The sequence below is a fragment of the Drosophila willistoni genome (assembly GCF_018902025.1).
Source record: "Drosophila willistoni isolate 14030-0811.24 chromosome XL unlocalized genomic scaffold, UCI_dwil_1.1 Seg141, whole genome shotgun sequence".
In the NCBI taxonomy this organism is placed as follows: domain Eukaryota; kingdom Metazoa; phylum Arthropoda; class Insecta; order Diptera; family Drosophilidae; genus Drosophila; species Drosophila willistoni.
In genome coordinates, this window is record NW_025814052.1 from 11,134,093 (window position 1) to 11,158,874 (window position 24,782).

A 24,782-nucleotide genomic window follows, 5' to 3' on the forward strand; every position below is an offset into this window, starting at 1 on the left:
GTGAGGGGAGGGGAGGGGTGGGGAGAAGACGCCACCTGCCTGCATTAGCAGGCGGCAACAACGCCAACGATGGGCATCGGCATCGCTGTCAGCGTCGTCGGTGGCGGCAAATGTAAAGTAAATTCTCTAATTCTTGAAAAACAATTTTCTTATTGTAGTTCCGCCTCTGTCGGCGGCAGCAGACACAGTATCGCGACGACGACGACGACGACGTCGGCGACAGCGAGAGACCCCCATAGACCCGGGACCATTACCATACCCATACCCATTTCCATTCCCATTCCCATTCGATTGGCATTCGCACAAGTTGCATGTTTGGGGTACGGCACTGTCTGGGCACACAAAAAAATTTGGTTTACGGTTTTACGGTGTTGTTTTCGGTTTCCTTTTACTTGTTGTTTTTATTTAATTTCTTGTTTTCTTTTTTGTTATTTAAATTAAATATTATTCGCGCTCACCTTGTAATCCGTTGACTTTGTTTGTACCCTTTTTTCTTTTGGTGTTTTTTTTTTTGCTGTTTTTGGTTTTCTAATTAAAATGTGCGCGCTAATGCGTTAAACGGTTTTAAGCTTCGCACAAAGTGTCTACGAAAAAATCTATAAAAATATATATATATACATATGTATATATACAACTGTGCCTTTTAATTTAAATTATCTTAATGCAGATGATTTTAGTGTTTGTCAATGTGTGCAACGAGAGAATAATAATTAAATTAACCGCTCTCTGATTAAATAGAAGGAGTTATATTTAGTATTACCCTCTCTTTCTCTCTCTGTGTGTGCGTGTGTGTGTGTGTGGGTGTGTGGGCTTTAAACCGCAAATGCCCAGCAGGTATGTATGTATGTTGTTTGCCTGTTTGTTTTGGCCAAAACCACGCTCTGTGCGTGGTGTCAGAGCATTATGACCCATCTAATGGCCAGACATAATGACAGCCCTGGCAGCCTGTGGAGAGCGGTTTGGTGTCGGTTTTAGTCATATCTATATACATACAGACCATTTTAACCATTCATAGTTCTGTGGTTTCTGCAATTCAACCACTTCAAATTGCCATACAATATTAATTTGCTTCAAAATGTTTGGACAGTAACCGAATAAAGCATAGATTAACAATTCATATGTCAATAATGTAGCAAGAAAATCGAAAATAGTAATTGGTGTCTTTTTTTTTAATGTTGTGCTTTCATCTATAAAATCTGTGTCACAACAATCACCTGGAAATCGTTTGATCCTTTCCTTTTTCCGATACTGCATAAGAAGCATTAGAAAAATTAGTCTAAAATTAGACTTCAAAATACGATCAAAGTCGAAAAATTTAAAACAAAAGTTGTCGTTTCAGTAGGAATGTAGGAAATATTTTCTCTATCCAACCCAAAATAATGATGAAAAAACTGAGTTCAGATTCGAAATAAATATACTCAAATAAGTAAACAACTGTAAAAAAAACTCCAAGCAAGAACAAAATAAATATTATTTTGTTGTCCTGTTTACTAGCTTCATGACTTTGCAACTCTTTTCAATCAACCTATTACCCATCAAACAACAGTGGTGGTCACCAGGTTAGCCCCTTTTTTTTTTATCTTTGAATTTGATTTTTTCGGCTCCTAAGAAAGTTAATGAAGAAATTTTTTCAGTAATTTGTTGGTTATTGTATTAAATCGATCTAATTTTTGTCGGATTTTTATGAAACATGTATCATTTGACGGGAAATTCAATTTACTTTCATACTTAGATTAAGAAAAATGAACTTTAGTTTAAATTGGTATCGTAAAACGGCGTCAAACCAAGAGACCTCAAGAATTACATACAAAAACCCGAAATTTCGATGGGCCCCAAAACAAATACTGGGGTTAATATGAAAATTTTTGGTATGCAGTTTATCTTAGATTACCTAGATCTGCAACTTCTATAAAGAATACACATGTCTAACTATAATATTAAAGATTTTGGAAAGACCGGGCTAAGCTAATGACCAGCATTTGGGAGCCGATTTTCGTTCAAACGCACCTGTAAAAAAAACGTCGAAAGCTGACATGACAATAATTACGGGTCATTGTCTGAATACAATAACCAACAAATTACTGACAAAAAAACAAAATTTCTTCATTAACTTTCTTTAGGAGCCGAGAAAATCAAATTCAAAGTTAAAAATTCTAGGAGGAAAGAAAACTTTTCCATTCTTCTTTCTGATAGAATTATTATACACTATCCCAACTGAGCTTTAAATATTCCAATATATTTCTTAGCTACTCTCTCTGGTCAATTATAAATATTTGGTCCAAACTTTGGACTCTAAAGTTCTTTTTTCCCCCATTTACAATTGTTTACAATTGTTATACGAATCACTTTGGAATTGTAAACTTTCCACAGTTCGCTGTTTTTTTTTTTATTTTAATTTTTATTGTAAATTTTAGTGGTTTTTTGACTTTGAAGTAGTTTGGTCTATATAAATATATACATATTTAAATATAATTTGGAAAAAATGTGTGTGTTTTTTTCGTGTAATTTTGTGTTGAATCGCGTTCTCTGTTTGAAGGTTACGGGGCAAACGATGCCAAAAACGACAAGAAAACGAAAAATGAAAAAAATGAAGAAAAAAAAAAAAAAAATACAGAATCCAGAAAAGAAAAATTGAAAAAAAAGTATATACAATTACGTGGAGAATACAATAAGCGGCCGTGCCAGATGTTCCAAATGAACGAAATGGGCCAAAAAATGTGCCATAAACACCTCGTTTTCAACATGATTGGTTTATATATGTTTTAGTTGGTATTCCGATTGAACGGGTTGCGGGGGTGTGGATGGGGTGTTGGGGGTTTGTTGGCCAAAAACTAATGGAAACATTGTATGAAGACGTCACAGAGTAACTCCTGTGCGGATAGTTCCATGGGATGTCCCATCTGTTGGGCCTGGTAACGCAATTGCTGGGCACGACGAATCAAACGTTGAACCTCCTGAGTTTCCGGCAAACGTCCAAGTAGCAAAAAATCAATGGCGCTTCGCCAGTTTGGACCTAATAACACAAAAAAAAAAAAAACAACAACAACAAAAAGTATGACAATAAGAAGGGGTGATGGGGTGAAAACTTGGGGCATACCTGCCGCATCAATGGCTGTTAAAAATAATGAGAATGATGCCACAAAACGCACAACATGGTAAGCATCTTGCATTAGCCAAGTGGCAAGACTTGGCCAATAATAATACAATGTTTCCGCCCTTTTTGCATGGCCCACTGAATGCAGCATATGCTCTATAATGCCCAAAAATGGTTGCCACATTTCCAACTCAATCCATTCGGTCATATATAAAAGAATGACCAGCTTAATGGGTAGTAAAATTAATCTCTTTCGATGGCCATAACGCTTAAAACATGTGGGCCAAATTTGTAGGATGGCCACAAGGAGGCCAATATTGAAGAAAACACTCGACCAGGTAAAGGCCACATTCGATAGTCGATATAAACAATGCTCTGCCTCCGCATCCGTATCCGTATCTGGACAATTGAATATAGTGATAAGATGCCATTGATTCCATTGCAGAAAGAAGCAAACTGTCAGTAGTAGCCACGATTCATATAGATCACGCTCCAATTCTAAGGCTCGTTTATACATTGAAATCTTATGCATAATCGGCAATCGATGGGATTGGGTATTGAATTAAAAAATGTACAAAGCTAACAACAACAATTTCGTAAACGTTTATGAATTTTGTTGTGTTTTAGAAAGAAGGCAATAACAAAGCTTGCCCATATCAGACAATATGATTCGAAAAATTCAAAAATTGATTAGTTTCCCTTTTTAAATTAGAAATTTAAACATAATGTCTAAAGAGTTCTAAGCGAGATGAAACAAAAATAGATTTAAGTATGATTATGTTTTGTTTCTGATCTAAATATAAGAGATAATAGATGATAGTCATCCGATCCGGATGAATCCAATTAGACTGATTATAACCTATAGCTGGCATATCAACCATAACCCATTACCATTTCAATTTCCATCAGTAGTCGGGGGTTGTGGAAGAAAATGCTGAAGAGAACGTGCCATGCAAATGATGCCAGAATGAGAATCTATGTATACATATATGTATGTATGTATCGCATACATATACATACATATGTATGTAAGTGTTTGAGTACCCCTAAGTACACACACTCGCCAAGCTTGCAGGCATAATGTGCCTTCAGTCAGTTAGCAGCATGTGCGCCAAGTCGCCATCGTCATCGTCATCGTCATCGCCATCGTTATCAACATAGTCTAACATCGCCAACATCGTTGTTCCCTTTTACCCCCCATTTGCCCCCTCTCATCACCCTTGATATCTTACAATGGATGTTAAATTACAAAAAACTTTGCAAAAAAAAAAATAAGAAGAGAAAAAGTAAAATCAAAGTTTTCACGATTTGTATTGAACTATTGCAAACTGCTTACTTACATATGTATGTATGTTCGAGAGATGGAAGAGTGGAAGTAGGAGAAGGAGGAAAGAAACTTTCAAATGAAATGACTAAGCCTTCGGCTAGCTCATACACACATACTTATACAAATAAATAAATATTGTAGATTTTGCTTTTAGTTAGTCAAGCAATATTTACACATTTATCCAACTTATCTGGCTTTAAATCGTCACTATTGTTTTGTTAGTGAGTCATATTTAAGATGAGACTGAATGGCTACAATTGGACTTTAATGAAATCGGGTTGGGCTTCTTAGTTTTTAGAAATAACATCGTTAAGTTCTTGAATTAATAGAAAAACATGAAACTAGTTGTTCATCTATATGAGACAAAGAGACTCTTGAAAACTATAAAAACTATTTAGATTGCTCACTTAAATCAATTTAATTTACTTTTTCAAATTCTTGATCATACTTGCTCTACAGAAAAACGAAAACCGGAATAGAGATAAGAGTTACTCGAAAGGGTTTAGATTATTGAGTATCGATTTTCTATACTAATTGACAATGTATTCCAAGGTATTTCAATCGATTCCACTGTGTCGTTCGAGACTACCCATCCTCTTGGCTTCTGGAGAATCTCTCTCACGCTCTCACTCTACCTGCCTTGCATTGCCCCCTCCCTGTGCCATATGCCCATGCCCCCTTTTGGTACTGCTCCGCCTTCACCTCCGCCATCATCATCTCGGTAGTCGCTTTGCTTGAAGTAAACAGCATTCGAGGGTAGTGTAAACAATCATTGACCTCGTTCATATTTCTCGGAGAGAAAAAAAAAAGCTCATTTGCCTCTAGAGACACTGGCGACGAGTCTAAGAGACTATGAGACCATGCCACTGCTTTGGCTGTTTGCAATTAAAAATTGTTGTTTAGTTAGTTGCTAACTCAACTCTTCTCCCATCTCTCTCTCTCCCATCTAGCGCCACAGAGTCTTGGAGTGTCTTGTAGTTTGCTTCTCATGTTACTTTTTCACTTATTTCGACAGTTTTCAAATCAATTAGCTATAGTCGAAAATGAAAAGAAAATATCGAAAGGCAATATATATATATTCACAGAAGCAATTGTAGCCGATATTTTGTTCTTTTTGTGTTTTTTTTTTGGTTTTCGCTTTCTTTCATTTTTTTTTGCTCTTGTTGGTCGAATGATGATGAGCATAAAGTACAAAGAAACTGAGAAAAGCGCCAAATCACGATAGCGCCAAAAAGGGAAACAGTCGAAAAGTAAAATCATGACAGAGAGATGAGAAAAATTTAAGCGGCTTGTTTGCTGCCGCCTCATATCCTCCATATCGTGGCAGGCAATCAAGGATAACTCGCATTATCCCGAGGCCCACACGGCCCATACGTAATGGAGTGAGTTACTGAGTAGAGAGAGAGAGAGTGAAGAAACTTTGAGCATGACGCCAGTGTAGCGCTGCTTTAACATTTTTATGTGACTCAACTTCCCTACATCCCCTCCCTCCCATCTTCTCTACCCTCACCGCACCCCATTCATCCCATTTACTGGCGTAGAACCCACCCAATCAGCTATACCCCTGCCTTCTTCATTCTGGATTTGCTCATTTCTTTTGGCCTACAGAGACATTATGTAGTTGGCTTTATCGCAAACGATTTGCCAAACACAATATGACGTCGACCAGGACCAAGACGATGTCAATGGCAACGACATCGACCACAGAAGCGCGCACACACACACACACACACATACACACACAGAGGGAACACTTTGCCTGATAGTTGACAGGCGACAAAATGTTTCAAAAATGATCCAAGATAAACTTAAACGAAATTTTTTTAAAAACTCTTGCAAAACTTGATTAGCTTGCTAATTAGTTGGTAAAGTGTTCAAAAAAGCTAAACATCTAAAAAATTTGGAGCATTTTTTCCACAAACTTTTGGAATTGTCTCTTAAGTAGAATCCTTTTTTTTCCTTTCATAAAGTCTTAGTCATTGCCTTTTGATAATTCTGAGTTGTTCGTATATACATATACCTAGTGATCAGAAAACGTTACTTACTACTAATCTTAATAGATATTCTTCTTTTGTTGTAGATTCCAAGTAGAAGTTTATTTTCTGAACATTGAATGTGACAAATCTGTGGGTTGATCATCAATTCTAATTCTTTTTGCTGTTGTTGTAATTTTTGCTCCCTTTTCGCTCTCTGTAAATCTCTGTGTTTGTGTGTTGTTTTTTTTTTTTGTTTTTGTTTTGCCACAACAGCAGCAATTTTTGTGTTAGTCCAAAAAAAGAAAAAAAAAAAGAAGACCGTCAATGGAATAACTGTGGAGGCTTTTGTTTACAGGGCAATGCTTGGTGACTTTTTAGGCTCTACTCCTACCGTTTATATGAGGCATAAAATTAATGACAACAATAGGCAAGAACAACAGACAGACAGTGAGGCAGAGGAACTGGCGATAGGACAACAACTAGACCTAAAGACCGTCGACCGACCTCATCTCATAGAGGTCGGCTTTTGGGGTTAAGTTTTTCTCTTTTTGTTTATTTTTGGATGTATGTAGTTTTCGTTTTATTTTCGCTTAGTTTGGGGGGGCAACCGCCCGCCATACTTTTCTGCCAATAAGCATGTGTAATAACAACACTGCCCGGGGGCAACCAGTCACCACATTGGCCGCATCTCACAAGGCGGACTAGCCATCCTTTTTGGCTAAAAATTGATTTCATGGATAGTTCGTGGATTTGGCTCTACTCAACGATCTCTTTTCCAGCACGTGCGTGAAAATTTATGCGAAAATTCGCAGCGTTTTTATTTTTGCGCACAGAGGGAGAGAGAGAGGAACAGAATTCGGCAAACAAACCTCGAACTAACTAAAAACTTTAACTTGGCTTTGGTTTAGAATTCCCAACATATTTCATAGCATACTTTTGGGCACACTAAACAATTTTTTAGCAAAGTGCCAAAATGTGTGTGTGTGTTTTTAATTTTCCGTTTATTTTTTCTTATTGCTGATGTCTTAATTGATGTCGAATAAAATATTTGCAGTTTTTTTGTTATTGCTTTTCTTTTTTCCTTTGAATTTTCTTCACACTAAGAAAATTCATCCTAATTAACGCTTGATTTAAATTTGATTTCATTTGAATTATGGTTGATTTCGTTACGTTTTCTTTTGTCCATTGTTCGAAGTGATTTCAACTCCAAACAGTTGGCACTTTGACAGGCTGCCAAATCTGTCGCAATGGTTGTTGTTAATTTGCCCTTCTCCTTTAAATATTACGCATACGCCATGTTTTCTGTATGTCTTGCCATTCGCGTGCTCCCTTCCTTTGCTACTTTCTATGTTTTTCTTTCTCGTCCCATCTCTGTCTGATTGCCTTCCTTGCATGCTTCTTCTGTATGTGCGTGTGAGTGAGTGAGTGTGAGTAAGTGTGTGTGTATGTCTGTCTGTCTGTCAGTCTGTGTGCTTCATGCTGGCGCCGGCATTTGCCAAGTGTCTGGTAGCATGTCGCCCCTGGGCAGGGCCAAGTCACACGCCACTTTCCGGCCAGACACCCCTGGCCCCCTAAGTCGTCCCCTCTCTTCGTCATCGTTCGTGTTCGCAAAGGCTCCTTTTCTACCCCCCCCCCCGCCTACTCCCTAGTGCCTCTTGAGCTACTTTGAAGTGCGTCTATTAATTTTCATATGGCAAGCAGTTCACAATATTTATGTTTGCATCAATGGCCTCCGTCTCCAGCTGCTGCCACACAAGCAAACACACACGCACACTCACACACATATACTTATACGCCTATCAAATTAAATAATTATGCGCTTAATTATTTTTTTTTTTTTGGGGGCGGCGCGTAATTTTTAATGTGCAGTTAATTTTGCTAAGCCAAAATGAGCAGCTTCATTGTGTCTCTGCCGTCGTCTCTTTCGTTCTTTGTCTATGCCACATCTTTAATTGTTTTTTAATTTGAATTTAAATACAGAATTTCAAGCACAAAAGTCTCACAACTGTGTTTGTGTCTGTGTTTATCTGTGTGTGTGTGTGTGTGGGGTTGTAAAAAGCTTCTGGCAAGGATTAATTGCCAACATTGCTCTGCCACATAAGTCTTTTAAAAGTGTAGATGGATGATTGAAACGGCTGTTAGTTGGGGGGAGGAGGAGCTAGTAAAAGTCTTGATGGGCAAGGGCAAGTGGGGGGCGGGGGGCTTGTGTGTTAAATTGAATTTCTTTATCACATTGCCCTAATGCTCAAGTCAAACATTGATCTATCTTCTTCCCCTCTCTCAATAACTCTAACCAACTATTCCTTCGTTTTCTTTGCAGACGTGATGGAGCATAAATTTTCGGTTTTCCACATTTGCACTTCGATTTATATATTTTCTTTGACCACATTAGGAAGTTGTTTCTGGACATTGTCAGTTCGTTTATTTACACTCCCACTCACAAAAATATATCTTTTAATTACATCCATCTATATATTTTGCATTCTTTGGCATCTTTTCTTGTCATACATATATTGTCATGTACTTTATAGTTAATTATAGAATAAATATGCATTGTACTAAGTTTTGTGTATAAGGACTGTCTAGCATATTGTTCTCAGTTATCTTACCATATTTTATATATAAACTTTAGTAAACATCTATAAAATGCATTGAATTGAATGAGGAAAAGTGTATTCTACTACCTGATTTAAGCGAATTTGTTTTGCATTTTCTTCTGGATAGTTGGCAAGTTTGACCATCACTTTGCGGGTTCTATAAATAGTTTTTCCCCGCAAACATCCTTGCATATATTCAACTATTCGTTAATGCCATACAAGTTGTTTTGGGAGATTTTCTAATTCAATAAATAAATCTTGACTTTTAAAGCAGCTGCAAATATTGCATGCTGCCTGCAACTGGAAACTGGGATTGAAATTGAGATGGTTGCTGTTGGTTTTGAGTTGTGGGTGCTAAGCCATATCGTTTAACTGCCTCAAAGCCATTGTTAATTAGTGCACCGACCTTGTCGTAATTAGTGCGCACATTGCACGTTGCAGCGTCGCATGCTGCACATGGCCCAGTCTCAGTCTCAGTTTCAGTCTTAGGCCCAAGCCCAGACCCAGGCGCAGGCTCAAGTCCGTGCAAGGGCCCGAAAATTTCACGTTGCCTCCGGCTATGGCTTTTGTCGATGTGTGTATGTGTGGGTGGGTGTGTGTGTGTGTGTGGGAGCAAGGGCTGATGCTGGATGAGTGGTAGTGTTGGTAGTGTTCAGCCTCGTAAGCCTCGCAAATGCGCATAATAAGTTTTGCATTAAGCGTCAAGTAGAGCTAAGTTGCCAATGGGTTATTAGGAGGATGGGGGGGATGCTGGGATGAACGAAGTGAAGCAATGTTATGTTTTTGGTTGCGCCTGTGTCCTAGGATCTTTCGGTCAGAGGAACGAACGCTAATGAGAAAAGTGTCTAGTTAAAGTTTCCTTCAAAACGAGTTGCTAAAAAAAAAAACATTATTTCCTTTTAATGTTTTCCCCCTTTGTGATAAGATTACGAAGAAGACGTTGAAGATGACTTGCATAAATTTGAATAGTTTTTTTTGGTTTTTTTTTTTGTGCCATGAAGAAGTAAATGTTAAGCTAGTTGGTAGTTGGCATTAGATTTTTGGAGTTGCTTTTTATTTAACTAGTTTTATAGTCTTCCATCGAATAATTTTCCTTTTGAATCTCAATTAAAGCCTAATAGACAGCATCATGAAACTGTTAGTTAGTTTGGCCGATGGCGTTAGAAAAAAAAGAAATAAATAGTCTATATGCTAAAAACTAAAACTGTATTTCTTAATGTGGAGTTTGTATTGATGGTTGATCAAGAATATATATGTACTTAATACGATTCCTCCATGCTATGCATCTATACTACGAAAGGCGAAAGAAGGATAAAGGATAAAAATATTATTGTTCTGTTCAAATTAAAGTCACTATAGAAGCTAATTTTATATAGATATAATGAAGTGAAAGTGTATTAGTAAATTGCTTAAATAAAACCTAAATACATTTCCGGTTTCAGCTTCGAGTCGCAAACATAGCATACTTTTTTGGGTTAACAACTTTTGGGTTTTCATTATCAGTCAGACAGATTAATTTTTGGGTTTCCAGTTTCTGGCGCCAAAAACAATTTCACCCAGCTGTTCTAACGGTCAAAAGCTAAGACTCAATGCAGCTTTTTGACGTAATCAAAAAGCTTCTTCCCTTGTGTGTCTCTCTCTCTCTCTGTATTTCTCTCAATCTTGGTGTTTATCTCCCTTGTGTGTGTGGTGAATAATGAACTCAAAGAGAGAGGGTGTGAAAGCGAGCTAGTATGACAGAAAGTGAGAGAGATAGAGAGAGAGAGAGATAGAGATGGGGACAAAGCGGAAGAGGAAAAGAGGAAGCACAACATTGCTTCGCTTACCCAATACGCTCTCCCTTTGCTTTCCTACCTTTAAACGAAGGGTCGCCTGGCGTGGGAGTTAATGCTCGTAATGTCGAATTACTTGGGTTCTAAGTCTTTTGTCCTGTATATTTTTATATTTTTAAGCCTCGGCCTTTTCTTGTCAGACAAAAGGCACAACAAACACACACACACACACAAGGACACAAATACATATATTTCTACATTATATGACGTATACGCCACATGGTCGGTCGGGTTGGTTCACAACAAAAATTAATGAACATTAAAATGAAAAATTATGTTTTTAGCAAATACCAAACAGAAATTACTTACTTTCAAAAATCTCAATACATCGATTAATTCAACTGATTTGAAAAGTTTTCAGGTCGCCAAATCCTTTATCCAAATAAAGCAATCAAACAAAGTGAACAAACTTTTAAAATTAAAAGTCAAATTTAGCCAAATTTCTTTAGATTAGAATCGAAATTGTTGTCATTCGATATTTCTTAAGAACTTTACTTGATATTAGTGATTTTAGTTAATATTTTAATATCTTAATATTTATATTAAGAGCATTAAATTCCCAAAAGGTGAGATCCTTACCTGTTCCGACTTTCTTTACAGTCACCTCAAGACTTACTAAAAGAATTTTAGTAGAAATTTGAATACGAGTATACTAAACCATACATACAACTGAGACGCAGCCTAAATTGCTTAGCCAAATTGCTAATTTACTTATCCAAAGCGCCATTAAAACTGAAAGTGACTTCTGCTTAAACTAGATAAATTGTTGAATGCAAATAAATCATGCCACAATCTCTCAGGGTTGCTTATAACCAGAAAACCGGTTTGATTTATTAAGTGAGTTGAATGTTTCCGAATATAAACGGACGAAAGGAAGGAAACATTCTCTTGCGGAAATACATATATATATATGCTCTTTCAGTTAAGTAGGAAAACAAATGTTTTCCACTTTTGCATATCATTGTCTCAAATGTCAAATTACTTTTAGTTTACTTCAAAAAACAAACAAACAAAACAAAAATCAACCCAATCGACATCATCCATTAAAAATTATTATCATTCGGTTTGAATCATCTCTTGGATATGAAAAAGGATTTACTTAAAACTTAATTCCCCATCAATTATTTATTATATGTAAGTACATCTCGGACCAAAGATATCCTTTATATAACATATCTGTAATCTTCTCACATACTATGTTGTAGTTCCTCTCGAGGATCAAAGTAAATTCAAATTGGTTCTTCACTTTCACTTCACGACTTTCACGCCATTTTTCTGAAGGCATTTTCAAAGAATTTCCAAATACCTTAATGGATTTTTTAAAACTCAACTGCTTCGAAAATTGTTTTGAAGTTCTCATTGAATTGAGATAGGCGGAGAGAGTCTCAAAGAGTGGAAATGAAATAACCTCAAATCTAAATTTTTATGGCCATTAGTGTGGGAATTATCTGAAGTAAACTAGTCACATTCTAAATTGTTCACTTTGTATAGCTTTTTGACTGAACATACTCTTAAGTTAGATCTTCATGAACTTGATTGCCGGCAAAGTGTCGCAAGTTATGATTAATTTTCCTTGTTTATTATGACAATTGCAAACAAATTTTGAAATCTAATTAGTATTAACTTTTCTTCTAAGAGGCTTTTGCTTAGTTTCTCCAGTAATTTTTGAAATTCGGAGTGTATGTGTGTGTGTGTGAGTGGGTGGGTGGTTGGTCGCTTGTGGGTGTTGTTGTTATTCTTGATGGTTAAAAGCTCGCTCCAGGCAGGAAGCTTGCCACGAAGTAGATGGAAGCGGAACGGGACGAAACTTCACTTGATGTGTGTGTGTGTGTGTGTGTGTGAGTGTTTGTTCGGGAGCTTCCTTGTCGTATCAACAAGGACATTCGACCTACTGTTGATTGTCAGATGAAGCTTTTCAGTTGATTTTCAGACCGTGCCACGTACGGAACAGAATAATTTTTTGTTGCCACACTCATACATATGCACACAAACACACACACATACACACATAGACACATACGTACGCAAAAACCGACAGTCCAGTCGAGTGTTGTTTTTTTGTTTTTTTTTTTTTGGATCATTTTCTTTTTTTTTCCTAACAATGTAAAAACAACAGAATAAAAAGGAAACAATTTAAGCGATAAATTTGCAAAGAGCATTAAATTGGCAAAAAAACAAAAACATAAATTAAAACAATTAAGAGACAAAAACAATGCAACGGATTTTGTAAAGTGTGTGTGTGTGTGTGTGTGCAACAAGAGAACCAAAAAAAAAAAAAGAAGAAGAATAAAACAAATCAAACCAAAAAAAAAAAATGTAAGCCAACAAAATATTATTTACAGCAATTTCATAGAATTAAATGTTGAATTTTTTTTTGGGATTTCGATTGTTGCTTGATGCAGAAATTGAATCTGAAATCTGATAAAAAGTGAAAGGAGCCAAAAAACGCCGCTTCGATTGATAAAGCCATACACCTGCTCCCACACACACACACACTCACACACACACCCTGGCATACATAAAACCCGCTCTCTCGATATACATATACATATATATAATAAAAAAATAGAGTCAAGTCTGACAACTTAACGACTTACTTAGTCAAAATCTACATTTGCTGAAGGGGGGTTGAGAAGGGGGTTAAAGGTAGAGAGAGATGTGGTGTGTGTGTTTGGATTTTGGTTTGGACTCAAGATTCAATGTAGTGTATGGGCCACTGCCATGGGGTTGAGGAGGTGAGGTCGAGATGCTAAAAGTTATAGACTGCCCAAACAGGACATAAAAGGGTAACTCTTGATAAAATATTCAATTTTTTTTTGGCCTGGCTGCTGCCACATTTTCTATCTGCTCTCTGCTTTTAGCCAACTTCCTTCTCATCTCTGTTGCGTCTCATCCCAAAAGCCGCAGACGTCAGCGATTTCATCTTGTTGGTGTTTTCAGAATATAATCAAATCAAAAAAGAAAAAAAAAAACAAGACACAGCCAGGAGAGGTCGAAAGAGAACGCGATGAGGAATAAAGAAAATGTTGAAGATACAGTCAGACAGAGAAAGGTGGAAAAGATTTTTGGTGGAACGGGGAGGAGGAGGGTAAAAGAAGTAAAAGAAATGAAAGAGGTTATGTAAATTTCTGCTCACGTGTGAGACTTTTTGTAGGTGTATGTGTGTGTGTGTGTGAGAGTATGTGTTAGTGTTTGGACCAAAAGTAACTTTTATTACTAATTTCTAGCTCTCCTTTTGCCTGCCAGTAATTTGCATAATTTACAGCCGCTACACCAAACCCCACACACCTGTATACTCCTCTCTCTCTCTCTCCCTCTCCCTCTCTTTCTCTGTGACTTAACCTAGGCAATAGTCTCTGGTCTCCATCTGCTTTTCTCACCCACTCTTTCTCTCTTTCTCTGAGAAAAAGTTAATAGCCAGACATACATATATGTGTACGTAAGTTGGGGCCAAAAGTTTTTTGGGTGCCTAAATAAACCTACATATATGACTGAGATGAGGACAAGAGATGGTTGCGGGGGAGGGGGTGGAGGTGGTCTGACTTATCTATGGTAAATAATGGTTACAAGGATACGGTGTTGCTTTAGCAAAATAAACATTTCTTTTCTTTTTGTTTTTGTTTTTATCATTTCCCTGCTGCTCCTGCTGCTGCTTCCAATGTGGGTGATGGCTGAGGAGGGGAAGGGCGGAACGTGCGATGTATACAATCCAGGGTGAGGGGAGGGTGGTGTTGAGTGAATAAAAATGAGTTTTGTAATGAAAATTGACTTCTTTTGGGGGTTGTCTTTATACCTGGTTAAATTGTGACATAAAAGTGATGCTAAAACCTTTTAGTTAAATAAAAGTCAAGCCTTAAGGGAAAAATATAGATGAAGATGAAGATATAAACATTAAAGTTATCAAAAGTAATTTTTATACAAAGATTAGCCAAAAGTCAACAAAGTTTCTAAACAAGACAAATGAGCTTCGCTCTTGGTGTGCGCTATAGTCAATCCTTAATCATTCCATCATTTTGTCGATCAGTTTAGAGGGTAGATAATTAAAAGAGCAAACAATTCAAACAAGTAATTGTTAAATATATTAAACAAAGAAAAAAAAAGTTATATTAATGCAGATAGCTTTTAAGGTTCATTCTCAATAAGTTTATAGATTATAGTCAGAGCAATTTCTGGTCAAATGGAAAGAGTTTTAGCAAAATGCAACCAATCAACTTGTCATTCATTCCAAAAATGAAAACATGAAACTGTAAATGGTATAAATCAATCAAACGAGTCTAAAGAGCAAGAGAGAGAGAGAGAGCAAGAGAGAGCGAGTGGGACAGAGAGACATAGAAACATTGAAATAAACTTGCTAGCAGTCACATTCAATGAACGTGTCCAAGACGAAAACCTTGATGTGGCCAACACAAATACATTCATATATCCCATCCATATGAATCACATATTTTGGGAATTTCTCTCTATTTGTGTGCTTTTCAGTTTTGTGCTTGGAAATGTTAGCAAGAAACAAAAACTTAATAAAAAAAAACAAAAACACTGCAGAATGAAAGGAAAGCGCAAAGAAAACTCTGCAACAAGACGTAAGACCGACAATTTCATTTTTTGCCAAATATTTCAAAGTTCTTTACACCAATGAACAAGAGAGGCATATACAAATGGCTGATACTCTTAGCTAATTATTAGAGAGATTTCTAATTTCTATGTCTAAGTGAAGATATAGACTTTATCAAATTTAAAAAACGGGGTTAGTCTAATTTTCTTTTGGCCTATTATAGAGTATTATTTGAGTCTTTATAGCTCTAGTTTTTCTTTCCTTTTGGGTTGGGTTTCTTGTGTTCCTTTGAGTGACTTTGGCGAGACGCCCGAGACACATGAATGTTGAAAGCTGGTGGGGCACTGGGTATGGGTTAGGTGTCCTGTGCAACAGAAATGGCGTAAATAATTGTTTGCTTAAAAATTCCATTAAAAAAGTGAAATAAACTGCGACGTGAACTGAAGGTGAAGATGCAATTGCAAACTACAATGAAATGACGACATGATTTATAAGTAAACAAAAAGAACCCATTGAATCCGAAATGTAATTAAAACTTTTCAATGGCTTGACTGCATGAGGGGGCAAAAGCATTATCTTTAAGTAAATCCGTAATCAATTGCATTTGTAAACAAAGTAATATTGTTTATATGGACAGAAACTTGGGATATTTGTCAATTACATTAAATTGCCATTCACTTCCTTTGCCATTGCCATTTATATTAGGTATAATAGGGATACTGATTTATATTTGTTGTAGTTTGTTTAAGCAAATCTTTATTATCTTTGCAGGGTATCTCTCATAACTCATCATAAGCAACCTTCTTTAACCCCATAAATACACAGACACACACAGACACAACCAGCTAATGCAGAGTAGCCAAAAAAATTAGCATTAGAAAAGAAAAGTTTTTTCTCTCTCCCTCTTTCATTACATTTTGGCCAATCGCTTCGTTGAGAAAGTAAAACTTGTTTACAAGTCGTTTGGCAATTATTCAATTAAATGGCAAACGTTCATGGCAATTTTATGTAATTCTCCCAAAACGTATACAGTCCAAAGTTGTTAAATAGAAATTTACATAATTATGATATAATCGATCAAGTTTAAAGGAGTATTTTTCCTAGACTTATGTGATTGCTAAAGGCATGAAACCTTAACAATAATCAATTGAATTTCCTTTCATTCAGCATGATTTTGCCCCACTATTGTATTGACTGTGGAAGTCCTTGAGTTCCAGTGCAGAAAATTTTAATTTTTACTTTGAATAGAGATTTGCATTCTACAATAAAAACTTAAGCCAAGCGAATGGGCATAAAGTTTATGAGTTTCAAGTGCAACAATTTACTTTAAATTTCTTTTTTTGAAATTTAAAATGTTCTGCACTTTAATTGTTTAATTTGCAACGATCTTACAGTTCAGATCTGTTTTAAGTGGGAGGTTAGGTTAAAGAAATCTTCTTCAGATAGTATTGAATTTTCAGGGTTAATTCTATAATTAAGTATAAATATTTACCAGTCCAATAGTGCTCAGCCGTTTAGTTTTGTTTTAAGTTTTCCGCATATTATTTACCTGCAGACATTTTCTGTGCAATTGGTTGTGCCTGGCGGGCGCCTTAAAGTATGCTCAATTTTTTTCCTTTCATTTCAATTTCCGACACTGACAGACACAGACACGAATAAGAACACGAAGCAACAGCAACAGCAACGGCAACACGAATACGGACACAGCCCTGAGCCTTTGGCACAAACAACTTCCGACTTACACACACACACACACACACATGGACATGGTGGACGTGGTGCACCAGAGACGAGGAATCGAAAAGGGCAGCGAGCAGCAAGTGACTTGACTTGAGAACTGGGAGTTAGGAGTTGGTAGATGGTAGATGGTAGTAAAGACATGGACAGCTCGTTAGCAATTGCATCACAGAGCAGTCAGCGTCATGGTACTGCCTTCATGTCCATCTTCAATCTCCATTTTCTCTTCGTCTCATCCGCCTCCGTTGATCCCTTCCCCGGAGGCTGTGTGTCCCCCTTGTCTGGCTTCCGCATCATTTGTTCGCGTCCAACTTGCGTGACAGAGTGGGCGTGAGATACACATATTTTTCTCTTCTCTTTTTTTCTGCTGGTTTTTTTTTTCTTCCAGCTTAAATTCAAGATCAAATGAATATGTACATACATATCGCTTATATGGAGTGTCATTTGGGAATCAAGTCAAGATAAAAACGTGACTTGGAAATTGGTGCTTATGCAAGATTTTGTGTCAATGAATCTTCCCAAAAAAAAAAATGGAAATTCTGTTTAATTTGACTCTGTCATCTTTTTGGCCCCGCTTCTTTTCTTCATCCATTTCCTTTTCCTGTACAGTTGCTCATCCTTGGAGAATTATTATTACTGGCATTCAGCTGCTTCTTCTACGATTCCGCCTGCTGTTGTCATCGTCATCGTCATCGTTGCTGTCGTTGTCGTTGTCGTTGTCGTCCTGGTGGTGGTCTAACACGTTGACAGCAGCGCGACGAATTGTTGTGGAAATTTCATCAAAAGTTGCCCATTGGCTGGGCCATTTCTTGCTTCATGGCCATCAAAATTTGTCCGCAACTCGTAAAAAGCGGCGAAACCGAAATGAAATGCCAAAAGATGGCACACAGCATCACAGCGCACTGGGTGGGCCTGGTCTGGCCAAGTCAGGCCTGTTCTGGCCGGTTCTCTTCCATCTTCCCCCCTCTCTCTCACTCTCTCACTTTTCTTTTGTGGCCATCTTTTACGATTGCGTTATGAAAGTTGCGGTTTTTGCTCTTGTTGTTGTTGTTTTCTTTCTTTCATTCTCTAATTTGTCATTCGCATAAATATTATTTATGATTCTCTTTACTGTCTCCTGGTTTCCCTCTCTCTCTCTCTCTCTCTCTTTTCCTTCTCTAGTTCTGTCTTGTCCTCTTAATTATGACTTGGATTCCATTTCATAAATTATGATTATTGCATTTTAATGCCATGCATGAGTAACGGTATGTATATATATATATATAAATCATATAGGTGTATATACAGACTTTGTGGCTTTTGCTTTTCGCCATTTGCCAAATCAAAGTCAATTAAAGTCTCGCGCAATTTGCTTGTCAAGTGGCAACAACGAATTTGCAAAACTTTTCTTCGCCTCCCACTGTGAAAAACTTGCCTAGGAAATTATTAAAATTTTAATTACGTAACTCTATAGAGAGAATGAGTATAATAGAGAAGACTGATGAGAGGATGATGATGATGGGGAATAGTGGGGGGAGGGGGGGGGGGGGGAAAGTTGTAGACATTGCCGGTTGTCGTCAATTCAGCAGCCGCAAAGGTAACGAAAACAAAAAGTCCCCAGGAATGCCGCAGCCAAGTTGAAGATTGTAGCTCCTTCGAGGCAAGAGGCCCAAATGCACTGAGAGAAATGCCCTTTTTAGTAAAATGAATTCAAATTACATACCAAAAATACACTTGGGCTGAAGTTTTTATTTGAACGTTTTTGGGCTAACAGATTTCAATAAACTCAAATTCTTGCTTTGGTTGGCAAGCAATTTTTCTTCAAGTGGAAATTAATTTTCCTTTCTTTCTTTTAGTCTCTGTGTCGATAGCATTTCCTCATTGCTATTTATACTGATATACATCCTGGGTAACCTGATATAATTTGATAAGCTTGTGAAACACCTGTTTGGCTTTCCCCCACCCTTTAAGAGTAGGCAACCATGAGCCGGATACTATTTCAATCGAACTCAAATTAAAGGCTTGTAGGCGGCGGCATTGTTGAATAGTTTCACATGAAACACCTGAGAATTTCATATGCATATGCATAAGTAAATATGTATACCACCTACATGTACATACATTTGTATGTATGCGTTGCCAGCATGTAGAACAAGAACACGCCCTTGGCAACCGACTGACTGATAGACTGTTTCACGATGCAATATGCGGCCAAGGCGTCACCTCCACTGCAATGCTGCGGTTTTCCTTTTTCCTGTGTTGCGGCCATCATGTTTGCTTTGGGTGTTTCATTTTTCTTTTTCTCATTTCTTTTTGGGCTTATACTCACACACACACACACACACACACAGCTACACACAAAAGCAGCGTTGACGTTGTGCTTAAATATCAAAGTACCTTTCCCTATTTATCAAGAGAAGCTGCCTCGGGCAGCAGCTCTCTGACCATGGCAGGTAGTTGCTTGTGGTTTATTTTTTTTTTTTTCGTATGATGAATGATGTGACGGCTGTGATGGTCCATAGCATTTGTTCGACTCTGAGGCCCCCTCTACACCTTGATGACAATCTTATAATCTTTCTTTTGGGGCCACTTGTTTCTCATTCACAGATCGAATTAGAAGCAAATCGGGATAAGACACGCGCCACCCGCCGCAGCATACAAAACAATATCCTTAGTTAATCTTGTCTAACCTACGACTACTACAGTTAAATACTACCTGAAACACGAGCTGACCAGAGCAGAGCAACAAGCAGCAACAACAACAGGCAGGACAATGGGGAAGAAGAACTCAAAATTGAAGCAGGACACCATTGATCGTCTTACAACGGACACATACTGTAAGTACTTACTTCTCCTATCCTCTATACATACATATATCATCCTTCTTCTGGAATTCTGAGTGAGCCTTGAACTCTCATTCAAGCTCGACCATAAATTACTATGTAGCAGGACTTATTGTTACACACACTTGAAAGCTATTTTGGCACACGCCAAAACGTGCCGCAGTGCCGCATCTTACAACCAACCACACAAAAATACGATATAAATTAAATGTAAGTGCAAAGTGCGTAAAGAGAGGATCTAAAAATGTGAGAGCCTACCCAGCCAGCCATCTCTTTCCTAATGGATGACATCATGTAGGAAAAACTACTGAATGCAATTTAAAATGCATTGATTTATTTGCTCCCATGAAAGATATGAACAATTTCGGTTTCTTTATCATAAAATGGAGGCATTTACCAACACTTTACGCCCACAACAACACTAGTTTTGAAGCGAAAATGCATGCGCTACACTAGAGTGTACATAGTTTAATCAAACTAGTAAAACTATTAGAAGATACACACCCAAAAATAGTTAAGTTGAGTTAACTTTTGTTTCCACAAGGGAACTAAGTAAAGAGTTAAAGATTTTCCTTGTGCAGAAACTCAATATGTAGTTATATAGTTTTTGTTAACGCCTAATTGTCGGCTCTTTATATTTAGTTTTTCTCTATTTTGGCTAGACATTGCCATTTTTTTTTTTTTGTATCCCAATTTAGCCCTAAGCTATGGATTTGTTGAACCCTTTATTTGTGAGGATGCTCGGCTCTGGCTTTGTGTATGTGTGTGTGTGTGTGTGTTTGTGTTTGTGTGTTGGGACTTTCCACATGCCCAGCAATAAGGTTATTTTTTATGTCAATTTTCTTAGACCGCTTTGGGGAGTATTTCGTTTAGATTGTGGGTCATACAATTTTATATTTGCTAATAGTTGCACATGGCAAAAGTTTTGTCTTTGCCAGCAAAAATACGAAACTACCCAAACCCAACTCTTGCCTCATTGCGTTTCGATTGCAGTTTAAGCTGGGCGAGTTTCGTTTTATATTGTTTATTGCCTGAAGTGAGCACACCATCCCACCATCCTCCCCCTAAAGTAGACTATGGTTATTGCAATTTCACTTTAATGTTGGTCCAAAGTGTTCGTCTGAATGGCAAGAAAGTTTCCTGCATATAATGAAAGTTATTATAGTTTATTATAGAAATAACTATGGAATAGCGGATAGAACTTTGCCAATTTGAATACAGAGTGGCACAGGGGGAAAGAGGGGGAAAAAGAAATCTTTAAGAATTTTGTTAATGAAGCAAAAGCTTTAGATGGACATCAGGACATAAAGAAAAAAAACATTGAGAGAATCAATGCTGTCGATTTGTTCGATCTTCTTCTATTAACTTGTTTATGTTAAACATTTTGAAAACTATTTCAAGATTTGTTTAGGAACTTTTCAAACTGTAACTCGGCAAACCCGACAAACTTTGTGATACCTTCGCTTATAGCCGTATAACTACATAATGGCTATTATGGCCTAATTTATGGTCGTATATTGAATACAAATAAAGCTTAAAAATAGAAGCTGCTGTCACGTTTTGTTAGTTTTTTATTTTTAGTTTTCTGGTGTTCCTTCTTGTTTTTTTCTTTTTCCTTTTCGTCTTGTCGATGTGTGGGTTTTGCATGCATTAGAGATGGAGATGGAGTAGAACTAACATGTTGAAATGTGTGCAACATTTGATTACTTTTAGCTACCCTTCAGATCCACCAGCATGCCATCATGCCATATGCCATGGCTTTCATGTCAATTTCTGTTTGTTTTACGCTTCGACAAACATTCATGGAAAATGGCTGTGGCAACGGCAACTGCGACGACGACGACGACGACAACGCGTCGATGGTAACTGTGACTGTGGCTGGCTGGAGCAAATCGCTTATAAAACTAAAATGCAGACAGCGCCCTCGCTTGCCCCTAGACACACTCCGAAAAAAGAACATGCCACCCATCTAACCACCACACATCCCATCGCTCTATCCAATCTTTAGTGTACTCTATTTGCTGTCGCAATGTCATATTGCAATGGCATTTTGAACCACATTCATTTCGCTATGCAAACACATAGACAAATGGTGATTGATAAGGGAGAAAGCGAGGGAAGGACAGAGAGAGATAGAGGTGGCTGGCTAAGAGAAAACGTTATAAGGAATTGGCTTGTCTGGAACTCATCGGGGACCACGATGCAAATGCATTGGCATGCAGTCAGTTGGCTTGGCACTTAAACCTGACTTCAATGTTGAAAATATTATTGAACTTATTGTTTGCTTTCTTGCCACTAAAACTACAAAGAAAAAATTCAAAAGCTCTTCACATCATGACCAAAGTCGGTAGAACAAAACTAAGCCGAAGCTTATATACTCTTTAGAAAAATAGTCATTCTAAGCCATTTAGCACTGAGCTGAGATTAAGCAGATCCAAAGACCTCAAAATATATAAGTTACCTTTGAAAAGATTTCGAAAGTATCATCTTATTTTTGAAGTGTCCCTTATCTCTGATACCCTTTTGATCATTCACCATTCTGCACATCTTCATCTCCATGGTCGGTTTTCTACAATCCATGACCCTCTACTCTATTTGTGTTCTGGTCAATGTGTGCGTGTGCACTTAGCTTGGCTTGTCCTGACATTTTGTTTGGCATTTGGCTAGTGGAAATCAAACGTACACACAACAGCAACAAGCCAATAACGATGACAACAAGCAACCACAACGGCAACAACAAAAGCAACAAGCATAACAATAAGAACACAGTGGGTCGAATAGTAAAAACCATTCTCACCATATTGGCCCATCTTAAGATAAAATGATTTCCATCGAAACAAATATAGTCATCAGATGGATAGATTATCTTTAATTATGATCTTAAGACTTTAGATTTTTATCCAACCACTAATATGGTTTTCTACCACAGTAACGAGACAGTGCACTGGCCATCAGTGTCCCAGACCAAGTCCAAGTTCGAGCGAACATTGCACATATTGTAAATAATTTGCTAATGGCATTGCAGGAGGACAACACGCAGCTGGACGCGTCTCTTTTCCCAGAGTTACTTACTATTGAGACCATTTATTCATTGAGCCATTCAGACAGACAGCCATTTAGAGTCCATTCAGTTGGTTAGTTACTCGTCTCTCAAAGGACTTTCTGCCATATTTATACAGACAAATTGATAATGTTCGTTGTATTATTATAGTCACTCTAAAGGCAGAGAGCAAAAATTAAAAAGAAAATTGTCAATTGACGTCAAATTATGCAAGTGCTAGGGGAAGAAGTTAGGAAAGGGGGGGGGGGGAGGTTCAGATCGGAATAACAAATTTAGCTTTTAATAGTGAATCACAGCTGTAAACTGAAACAAAGAGAGAGAGAGAGAGAGAGAGAGAGAAAGACAACAAATTGCACACTTGGAAAATGTGACCCCCTTCCCAATCTTTCTCCCATATACATACATATGTGCTTCTCTTCATCCTCTTCTTCATATTCATGCCATTTGTCTGCCGTCTGTTGTATGTGTGTGTTTGTTGTTTGTGTGAGTGTGCGTGTGTGTGAACTAATTTTAGATATGATCAGTGTGAGTGTTTTATGGCTATGGTAAAGGACCCTAGATACTAACCTCTAACCAACGACAAAGTTGTATATGCTCGTTAGTTGCAGCATTCAACTCTCTTTACCCACCAATGTGCAAGCAAAAACTGTTGCATACTTTGGAGGGATTCAGTTTTCTTAATTTGCAAATCATTTTAAAACTTTGATTATAGAAAAAGTCAATGATAAATAAATTGTTTTCACTGAAAAATGATCAAAAAAATAAGCCCACTATAAATAAACTTTTAATTTTTCATTGAGTTATAGATTGTTTATTGTAGATAAATCGTAAATATTGCAAGTAAATTAGAAAAGTTTAATTTACCTTTGTTTAGTTTTAATTAATTTGAAGGTAAAATTGTTGGCAACAGAATAAAGTGTGTAATTGAAGTAAGTTGAAAGTGGTTTAGATGTATGTGTTGTTAGTTTGGCTCAAAACGAAAACCTTGATAAGTTAACCAAAATTAAGCCGAAACCGAATTACAAGGACGAAAAAGTTATACACGCACACACACACGCATCGTACACTCGCCCGCATGCAACTTTGGTTGCTGTTTTTTTTTGTACCCCTTTCTCTTGGGGTGGTGGAGGACCCTCCCCCCTGCCATTCATTAATTAGCATGTGGCCACACCCAGCTTAGCCCAGTAAGGACCTTGTCGTGTTGGGGAAAAAGTTGAAATTAAATCAGTTTAAAATTAAATTAAATAAATAAAAAAAGGCAAACTCCGAAGGTCTAACCCAAAAAAAAAAAACACCAAAAATGCTTAAATAAATGCTGGGGGCCAAGAAAGAAATGCAAATAAACATTTAAATCGAAATAATTCTTGGAGAGCAGTGGCCTTTAAGTAGCGCCCTCAGTGTGGCCGGGCTATGAACTAATTTGCTTTACGGCTGCCGGCTATGCACACACACACACACAAACACACAGAGAGAGAGAGAGAGAGAAAAAGCAAAGATGGCAAAGAGGGAGATAGAGAGAAAAGGCAGCCTTACATATGTATTATTCATGTAGCCGCAGTAAAAGTCGTTTCTCGCCGCTTTTTGGCGTGCGTAGACTTTTAAAAGGCGTTGAGGGACCGATGCGGCGCCTTTTACCATGGATGAGAGGTCTCTGTGGTTGTGGTTCTTTCGCACACACACACCCACACACACATACTTTTATATGAATATGCTGTTGATGGCATCAAACTTGGTTGGCAGCAGGCAGGCAGGCAGGGTGAATGAAAGATTTTTCAATTTCAAGC

General features: G+C 37.5%; 2 protein-coding genes across 5 annotated transcripts in view; one reads left to right on the forward strand and one right to left on the reverse strand.

Moving 5' to 3' along the window:
• Positions 1–293: 293 nt before the first annotated feature.
• Positions 294–24,782, forward strand: part of LOC6641087 (frequenin-1) — a 33,251-nt gene continuing 8,762 nt past the window's right edge. Inside the window, exons 1-2 of one of the 4 annotated variants that reach the window (XM_047011270.1) lie at positions 294–320; positions 19,702–19,931. In XM_047011270.1, the coding sequence (XP_046867226.1) occupies positions 19,868–19,931 (64 nt within the window). In that variant the 5' untranslated portion in view covers positions 294–320; positions 19,702–19,867. Of the gene's footprint in view, positions 321–819; positions 835–11,832; positions 11,961–19,701; positions 19,932–24,782 lie in introns of those variants that run through there. The other 3 variants (XM_023175308.2, XM_047011271.1, XM_023175309.2) reach the window with 3 other exon arrangements.
• On the reverse strand, positions 2,604–3,656 carry LOC6641086 (the record flags this gene model as incomplete). Its single annotated transcript, XM_002064090.4, has 2 exons — positions 2,604–3,013; positions 3,098–3,656. Coding segments are annotated over 2 exons (741 nt in total), but the record flags the coding sequence as incomplete, so codon positions are not given.